We start from the raw sequence: 9,623 nt of genomic DNA, 5'->3' as shown, positions 1-9,623 counted from the left end.
ACACACACACACTACCACCATGTTCTAATTCATTTTTCGAACCGTCTGCTATCTTGTTTCTCAATAATCTGTTACACAGGGTTTCAACTGGTGACCCCATTATAGTAAATACAGTTGCCTTGCTCCCTGTACTAGGGTGAAAGTAACATTCCAGGTCCTTTTCTACGGAGTTTGCATACAAATTGATTTTATAATCCTCCTCGGGCAGGAAAATTTGAGAACCAGTGGTTTGCTAAGTTTATACGCACAAAAAGGATATCTGGAATTTTTTCAGCGCTTGTGTTTTTGTTTTTGTTTTTTTCAGAGGATAAGGTGGTGAACTTAACAGTTCCATCCAACTTATACTCAAAGCCCAGATGTTTTCGGTCTTGTCCTATTTAGGGGCTGGACACCCAACTCAAATTTGTCAGTTTTTCATCATCTCAACCTAACATGGCAGAATAGGAGGCAGAAAATTGAAGTGTTCCAATATATCTGTCTACTGTGAAAACAAAAATAAAACTATGCCCCACACAGCAAGGTTGGGCCAGCCAGGAAACAAAACAAAACAAAACAAAACAACCCTATTCTACCACATTTAGTTTTCTTTTTTGGAGCTCTTCAGAAAGCGCCTTCACTTTACTTTCCATTACCTTACGATTACATTAACATTTTTAATAGAACCTCTCACAGGATTATGATTTTGGAGCCTATAATCTTTACAGGCTGTTCCTTCCCGTAGACTAACTGAGAAAGGCCATCAGCAACATTTTTGATTGATCAGTCTTGATCTTTTTATTATATATATATATATATATATATATATATATATGTTTATATATATAGTTTGTTTGTTTGTTTGCCCAGACCTGGGAAAAACCTAAACCTGAATGTCCAGCTTAAGATTCCAAAGAAATTTTAAACACTCCCATGTGTGCTCTGCATACTGTCTATAATAACGTCTTAAGTTTCCCTCTCTGTGATACGCAACCAAATGACACATCACCAGAATGCTTCAATTTTCTCCATGTTCTGGCCAGGATTAGTGTATTCTCGAGTGGAAGAGCACAGGCGAAATCTCTGGGAAAAAAAAAAAACAACCCAAACGGACAAGACACTCCTTAAGCAGGGATGCGAGCCCACCTAACACACACAATAAATGAAAGGGGGAAAATGTCTTCCCCTTGGATGAATCAAACTGAACACTAGGTGGGGTTCCAGTTGTAAGGGTTTGTTCAAAAACTTCTTTGTGGCTTTTCCTATTCCAGTGACGCGTAAAAAGAGAGACTCCTTAAGGCGAGATCTAAACTTTGGCTACATAAACATTGGCAAAGGCACAAGAAACTAAATCCCTGTTGTTTGAGGGTAAAACTGAGCTATGGAGACTACCTGTCAATCTTCCCCTTTGGGGGTCTGGCATCTGAGGGTGACAGGGGAATAAGGTTAGGAAAAGAAGCCAAGCTGATAAGGTGAGACTAAAGTAAACTACCAACTTCCTGCTAAGTGACTAGCAAGACTCAATTTGGGGGTCACTGGGAAGATACTGAAGTACATATTATGATCTGGACCTTGTCACCTTTGCATGGGAGGAGGCTAGCAAAGGTTAAAACAGCTCGACACATTTAGCTTCTCTAAAGCCTGGCACACATACACTTTTTTCTGTGTGTGTGTGGCGGGGGGAGGGGTGTTGGGGCTCCGGGTAATTTACCATCTCGGCTAAACTGCTCAATTCCTTCAGTTTTGGTAAGCTAAGAAAATTCTGGAAGACGGGGCAAGCTGTACACCATGCGATGTCTTAGAAACACTGAATTAAGACGGCAGGAGGACTTTGTTCTAGTTACTACAGAGAGCTGGGCTTTGAACCATTTCAAAAAAAACTTAGCAGACTGGGACTCTGCCGTTTGCTCGCTTGGGTTCCCACTAAGCTCTCCATGTGAGAAATGGGGGTTTTTGCCTTCTAAAGGGCTCCTGGTAAAGATGACTTGCTACCTGCAGGACGTAGAAAGAAAGGAAATAAAGTCCCCTAAGGATAACCTATAAATTGGCACTTGTACCTATAAACCATAGGAGAAACTTGATGTACCAGAAACCACGAGACCCTCACTATCACAAATGCACTTTTGTGTCCGCTCTCTCACACCCAACTCTACTTTGCTTGTTGGTATGTTTGTTTTTAACATTTTAGAAAGTATTTGCCGCCCGGAGCAAATCCCCTCAAAACAGTTTGCATTCTCTCATCCAGAATCTTCCATTATGCCACAAACTTAGAATAGGCCTGATTAAACATGAATTCTTTCCAACTGCCTTATCGTGCAGGTGTCGGTTTTTCAAAAAAAGCAATTAATTATAGTTCTCTCTAACCTTTTGGGCCCAGAAATCAATGTGTTGCCATTAAGCTGCTCACAATGAGTAAATTACCTTGGTAAATAATAGAATTTCATTATTAATATAAATAAGAGGAACATTTTGATACTTTATATGAGACCATGTTTTAACTCGAGTTCATGATATTTTTATCTCTCTTCCAATATTATCTTTTCCTTGAGAAAGCTGAGCACCAAAATACTTTAATAAACGAATGGAGTCAGAATGGGCCATCCCTGTAGTACCTGAATCTTAAAAACACCACCCAAGGAAGAAAAACCCAACACACTCACACACACATCTCTGGAACCCAGAGCTTAGTAAAGAACCCACAGAGAAAATCATTAGATTCTAATATTCCCCTTTCTCCGAATTATTTATCTTGGTAAATAATTTTTCCAATGGCAGTCATCTTTCTACAAATAACTCGAGACTTGTTGAATACCATTTAAGAGACAGGTAATATGTGCCATAATCTTGGTTTCATAAGAAATAGAAAAATTTCCCAGCTGAATGTAGGGGGTTCCTGGAATTATAGCTAAATTAAAATAGGAACATCGGAAGGCTGACTAAATCATCTTGTTTTCTTGAACTTGTTCTGAGGGAGTTATCCGTGTGGCTGTTTGGCATGGCTCTGATTTTCTTTGTATGCCCGTGCACACACACACATACACACACACAAACACACACATACATACATGAGGCTGCTCTCAGCCTGAGTCTCTGTTTGGGCTCTTGTGCCCGGGGGCCCACAAACTTTTCTAGGTCCTCCTCTAGGTAGAAATCAGCACGTCTGAGGTGCCAGCGTGTGTCAAACGCACCAACTAGATTTAATTCGGTTTGTTCGAGGTTCCATGGACCCTATTTTCCGACCATTTTGAGACATAAGAAAAAGTAGCACACTGTTGGGAGTGAGGCGCCGTCTCCTAAAAATGTAATAACCTTTATATATGCGGGGGTGGGGGGAGATCCACCGAAAACAAAACCAAAAAAAAAAAAAAAAGCCCCAAACCCCAATAACTCAGTGAAGTGTGTTCTGCCTTGGGAGGTGCACAGAGATTGCGGACTCCTTGCAGAAAAGGTGGCGACTTTTTAAAGGTAACTTGGAGATAGGTCACACATTTTCAAGCCCCACTTTCTCCCAACTACCCCCAAATAAAAAGATGGGGTGCTGGAAGGCCCTCGGTGAGGCAGACACTGAGGAGGATTACTTGTGTGTTAATATTATTACAACATACGGAATCCTGTAACCCTATTACAAAATCTACCCTCTAGGCAGCTTCCCCCAAACTTATTGTTCAACCATGTAAAAACAGTCATAACCTAAAACCATTACCACGGAAGAAAAAGAGGGGGTGGGGAGAGGTGAGAAGGAGCTGGGAGGGAAGTCCTTGCCATGCCCCTAACACTTTGCTCTTTCTTAGGACAATGAACCAGCTTTGGGGGAGAAAAAAAAAGGGGGGGGGGAGAAAGAGAGGGAGGAAGGAAGAAAGAAAGAAAAAAAGAAAGGAAACTTGATTCAGTGACTTAATGAACTTACCTCAAAGCTCAAATAAACTAAAAAAAAAAAAAGCCCTAATAAATAATAATGGTAAGAGGTAGTGAACTCCTTTTATGCTATTGCTTTATGAGAAACCTTAACTATTAAAAATTCTGGATTCGCAGGGCGACAGGAGAAAGGCAAAGATCTAGCAGGCATCCTTTCTCCTGGAAGCCCGAGTCTTTTTTTCTCCTTTTTGAAAGTGTATGAAATCAGGACAAATGGACAAAAATTTTTTAAAAATCCCAACAAAACAAAACAAAACAAACCCCGAAAAACGTTTTCTTCTCCTCACGTTTGGTTTTTCCTACACAGACTGGGAACTTTCACAGTGTTCCAGGGCGGAAAGGTCTTAGCAGAAACTTTGAGAAAGATGGGTGTCGGGGCGAGAAGCAGAAGAAACCAGCTGAGAAAACCCGGAAAAATATTCGGAGCAGTTGCTGCGGCCTGGGGTAACTTTCCCCCAATTTATCTCGCGTCTCCGGGTTGGCCTCGGATGGAAAGCGGGGTTGGGGGCTCTTCTCAGCAGACTGAGAAATCTTAGACTCTGGGTAAGGCTGGAAGCTCGAAAGAGTACTGGGGTGGGGGGGCTGGCGGCAAATGTTGTAAACAATTTTCTTAATCTGTCTCAGTTCTCCCCAATTTCTTAAGGGGACCCCCACGCCAGGAGTCCCGTTTCCCGACAGCTGGGGTTACGGGAGTGGAATTCCCTTGGCTTCTCTGCCTGGGCTCTGCGCGGCTCCCCGCGCCCCAGCCCTACTGAGAAGCAGGCCTCTAGGGAAGGAGCCTGGGGACCACGGGGTCCGGGCGGCCGCAGAGTTTGGTGGGCAGAGGTGACGATCTAAGGGCACGCTTCTGAGCCTTGTCGGGCTCCAGATGCCTCCTCCATACCCCCAAATGCCGCCCAGGGCTTGAGCATTCCGAAGGGCATCCGGAGCCGCGGAGACCCCGCCGGGGTTGCCCTCGTCCTCCCGCAGCCGAGAGGTGAGCATCTTGCTGGGGACGGACCCCGGCGCGGCTCCTTCGCCTCGGGCGCTGGGCCTGGCAGCTCGGAGGCCCCTAAAGCGAACCACCTCCAGGGACCAAGAGGGGTTCGAGGTGTCCTCCATGCATACCCCAAATCCCCAGCCGGGACCTCTCCTACTCTCGGCCTCGGCGCCCTCACACAAACTTTTCTCTAGACTTGTTCATTCCCTTCGGGACCCCGCAGTTGTCGCCTCCATCCGAGAAAGCGAGTGCCTCTGTTGGGGGGGGGGGTTCTCCTCCGGCTAGAGACTCCCCCTCAACAGCCCTGGAAAAAGACCCTCACGATTCCTGGAAGCACGGAGTACCACGATCCTCAGCGGGCGCACACCCAATCTAAAGCTTTCTCGGGGGCGAGGGGTAGGGTGCATGTATTGGGAGAAAAGATGCGGGGATAAACCCATTGGGTAGCCTGACCCCAACCAACACGGTTCCCGGTCCGCCTGCACTGCGTCTCAGAAGCAACCAGCAGCAAAGAGCAATCTCTGCCCCTGCCGCGACCCCGGCGTGTCGGGCACCGGCGCCCGGACACAGGTCCCCGTCTTCTGGCAGCTCTGAACCCCTAAAGGCATCCCATTGCCCCGCGCGGACCCAGGTGGAGTGTGAGCGCTTGCGGGGGCGCGGCACGGGGGGCTCCCCCGCGCTGGGAGTTCAGCGTGGAGTACCAAGTAAACTTCCTTTCCGCAGGCAGCAGGGCCGGGGCGGCGGAGGCCGGTCCGGGGGCCCCGGGCCCGGCGCGGGGAGCGTGAGGGGCCCCGGGCGGCCGACCTCCGTCCGCCCCGCGTCCTGCCGGCCATCCGGGCCCCGGCCGCCGCTCCCCGGAAAAGCCGGGCCGGAGGAACGGGGCCCGCGTGCCCGCTCTCCTCCCCCGCTTCCCCGCCCCCCCGGAGGACCCAACAACTCCAGAAAGATCCTGCCGGGAGAAGTGTTTGCTCTCCCCGGGCCAGGGGGGAAGCCCGGCGCAGGCAAATTGAAAATTTAAAAGGAAAGAAAAAAAAAAAGAAAGAAAGAAAGAAAGAAACAAAGAAAGAAAGAAAAAAAGAAAGAAAGAAAGAAAGAAAGAAAGAAAGAAAGAAAGAAAGAAACAAAGAAAGAAAGAAAAAAAGAAAGAAAGAAAAGGAAGGAAGGAAGGAAGGAAGGAAGGAAGGAAGGAATAAATACGCCGAGTGGGAAAGGCGAGCGGGGACTCGGCGGTGGCAGCGGCCGGGGCGGTGGGCGCGGGGGCCAGCCGCGTGTGCGTGGGTCCGGGTGTGCGTGAGTGTGAGTGCGAGTGCGTGTGTGTGCATGTGTGTGTCCGCGGCGCGGGCCGGAGCACTCACCATCTCGCCGGGGGAGCGAGGCCACTTCGGGGTCGGATTGGAAATGTTGAGGCTTCGCTTGCTTCCTCCGCGACATGCTGGCTCAAACATCAGCTGGGGCAGAATAAAAAATTACTAAAAAAAAATCTTCTCAAAATTACGGAAATCGAGCGGCGGCGGCGGCGGCGGCTCCCCCCCGCCCGCCGGCCCGCCCGCCCCCTCCCCGGCTCCCCGGCCCCGGGCGCAGCGCGCATGTGTCCTGCTATAATTATGATTATCAATAATGCATTGCGATTAATCATAGAGGGGCTCTTTGAAAGGCGATTGGCACCGGGCCAGCGCTATTCAAACCCGCTCGCCTTAATCAATTAGTTCGTGATTTGCTGCAGACCCCTGTCTCTCCGCGCGCTGGCCCAATAAGCCGGCCGCGGGGCTGGCTCTGCGCGCCGCGCCGCCCGACACTGGGTTAACCCTCTTCGCGACCGCCCGGGACTCCGCGGCCCGGCCGCCGCGGGCCTTCCTCCTCGCCTCTGCGCGCCCGGCGCCCCGGCCTGCGCCCCCCCTCCCGAGCCCCCCCCATCCCGGGCTGGGCCGACCCGAATTAGCATGCCCTCCCCGGAATTAAGCCTCGCGGGTGGGGGGTGGGGCCGGGCGGCGGGGGCTGGAGACCCAGGCTGCGGGCGCGCGGCGAAGTTCCCAACTCCCGCGCTAGGCGCGCCGGCCCGCGGGGGGAGGGAGTCCCGTGGCGGGATTTGGGGGGAGGAAGTCCCGTATCGTGAGTGTTTCTTCGTTTCTTTAAGAGCTACCAGAAAGCAGCCCACCCCCACCCCATAAAAAAAAAAAAAAATAAGCGAGTGGGGAAGAGCCAGCCCCACGCCGGTCCGCCTCCTGCCCGCGGCCCGGCCTCCCTCCCGCTCGCCGCCTGGCTCGGCGCTCCTTCGCCCCGAGTTCTCCATCCCCTGGATCGCGGGCTCGCGGGGGCGCGGAGAAGAGGACCGAGGAAAGGTTTGGGAACGTGATGGGTTTGGGGCTTTTGGAGGGGGGAGGGGCAACTCTCCCGCCATCCGGATCCTTCTCAAAGGGCCCCGATCCTCCAGCCTCTCGTTGCTCCCTCGCCTCCCTTCTCTACCTCGGACATTCCCAGGACAATTAGGGCTGAAGTTTTCGGGAGAAGCAGCCCCGAGCCCGTGGGATAAGGGGCGGCCCGGCTCCGCCCAGGACCCCTCCGGACCTCCCCCCCGGCTGCCCCGGTTGGCTGCAGGGCGCGTCACTCCGCGGGGAGGCGGCGGCGGCGGTGGCGCCGCCGAGCCCAGGGCGGGCGGAGAGCTGGGACCGGCCTGGGATCCGAGTTCAGCTCCAGCCGGGGGGAGGGGAGGGGCCGCCGCTTACCCTGAACGCTGCAACCCGCCCCTGGCCTCGGGAGGCGCGGCCCAGGCCGGCCCGGCCGTAGGCAAAGCCAGTCCTCGGGACCCCTGGGCTCCCCGCCCTGGGGGGAGGGGACCGCGCCCCAGGCTCCTGGCAACCAGGTGGCCGTGCGGAGCCGGGAGTAGTGGGGGTGGGGGGCCTCCCTGTCCGCAGCTGTCTGGCCCGACAGAAGCTCGCTTCGGTCTCTCCGGCACTTGCCGAGCGCGGCACCCAAACTTTTCTCACTAACTCCATCTCCCCAGGCTGGGACGCAGCCTTCCTACCAGCGCCCCGGGGTCCGGAATCGGGAACGTGGGTCCTGCGTTCCCTCCGCTGGGCTCCGGCGCCTGCGAACCTGAGGCTCAGTCCTCGGCTCAGCCTAGCTCTTTCCCCTCGCGCCTTGGGGTCTCCTCGCTCCAGGGTTCCCGAAGTCCTGCGCCCGAAGGACAAACTAAACTTCGCTTGAGTAATGGGGGAGGAGGGGGGTGCAGATACACAATCCCTGCCCTATCTCGCTATCGGGAGAGGAGAGGGCTCATAAGGACGCCCCAATTCGGGAGCGCCCTTGAGTCTGGAGAGCACCACAGTCGGTTCGCGCGAAGTGGGCACCAATCTTTCGAGTAGTTTCGCGTTCTTGGGACCCTTACCGCTCTTCCCCAAATGACTCTTCTCTTTTATCTTCGTTGGTCTTTTTTTTTTTTTTTTTAAATTCTAAATCTTTTGTGTGCGGGTGCGGGTTAATGTTTGTTTTCCTCTTGGAGACTTTTTTCGCCCCTTGGTCTAACTTGTCCCTTCTTTCTTTATTCTCGTTCTCTCTTTCTTCACCTTTTCTCCCTCTTATTTTTCCTCTCTTCTGCCCTCGCTCGGTCCCTGACACGCACGCACACGCACACACACACACTCCCTCTCCACCTCGCTCTCCCTTTCTCCCCAGGTCCTGTTGGTTACAGTAGATTTTGATAAAAAGACAAACGAAGCTATCAGTGGGGCTGATGTTGAAGAATGAAGATAATAATGTTTCCATAGGTGGTGCTTCAAATGCCATTATTTCTCACTGAATATTTAAAGAGATCCCTCGGCAAAGATGGATCTGCGTGCTCCTGGGGTGCGAGAAGCTCACTTCCCCCAGACCCCCGGGAAAGTGTACAGTAGCACGTGCCAATCCCGCACCCCCCGCCCACCCCTGCAAATTGTGGTCCTCACACACACCAGCCCGCACTATCCCAGGTACACTAACGTGCCGGTACATATGCATTCGCACACTCCTTTCTCCGAATGTGCCTGCATTTGGAGCCGCCCGCATCCGTCTCTAACACTCTTGGCTTCTTGCAAGTCCGGGCCTCCGGGTCACCGCGTGCTGCCAGGAACCGAGCCGAGCTAGCGATCCCGCAAACCCTTCTTCCCGGTGCGCGCCGCGTGCGCCACGGGAAGCTCCCGGAATAGCTTCACACGTGTTGGTTCCTTGCTCTAAGTGTTATTAAGATTGGGGTGGGGGCGACTTCCCTCCCCCCAAACACCAAAACAAACAACCAAACGAAATGCACACGCAAAAACAGCTTCTCGATGTTTAATTAAAAATGGGTAAGCAGAGACGAATTAATTGGGGGGATCCAAACTTTAATAACTTTTTTCGTTCTTTTGCGTCCTCGACGGCGTAGAGGCGGGCGTCTCGCTCTGGGAGCGGCGTCCCCCGCTAATTTCTTGTTTGTTTTCTTTCCCTCTGTGGCCGGGAGAGAGGAGAGGGGAGGGTGGAGGAGGGGGGATGGGAGGAGGGGGATGGTCGGAATGGCGGGGAGAGGAGAATTGGTCTTTATTGTTGATGGCAATACATCAATTACGGGCCATTGTCTGGGGCCCAAGTTCCGTGGTTCGCTGACGTGGGCGCTGCGATGTCAGGGCACGGGTGAGGCTTCGCGTGCCGCGAGGCAAAGAAATAATTAAATTAATAAAAACGGAGACCGAGTGGGGGTTGATTTTTACTTTTGAACGGGTCGAAAGAAGGCAGTGAGTGCGAC

General features: G+C 52.3%; 1 protein-coding gene across 1 annotated transcript in view; it reads right to left on the bottom strand.

Annotated features, from left to right (window-relative positions):
- The window catches only part of SALL1 (spalt like transcription factor 1), a 16,752-nt gene extending 9,376 nt beyond the window's left edge, over positions 1 to 7,376 (bottom strand). Inside the window, 2 exon segments of the mRNA XM_032854485.1 lie at positions 6,226 to 6,318; positions 7,334 to 7,376. Of these exon segments, the coding sequence (XP_032710376.1) occupies positions 6,226 to 6,318; positions 7,334 to 7,342 (102 nt within the window). The 5' untranslated portion in view covers positions 7,343 to 7,376.
- Positions 7,377 to 9,623: the final 2,247 nt, after the last annotated feature.

The sequence above is a fragment of the Lontra canadensis genome, unplaced genomic scaffold (assembly GCF_010015895.1).
Source record: "Lontra canadensis isolate GAN:19392208 unplaced genomic scaffold, GSC_riverotter_1.0 scaffold8, whole genome shotgun sequence".
Taxonomy (NCBI): Eukaryota; Metazoa; Chordata; class Mammalia; order Carnivora; family Mustelidae; genus Lontra; species Lontra canadensis.
Note: the sequence above shows the minus strand (reverse complement) of the source record. Positions and strands in the feature narration are given on the sequence as shown.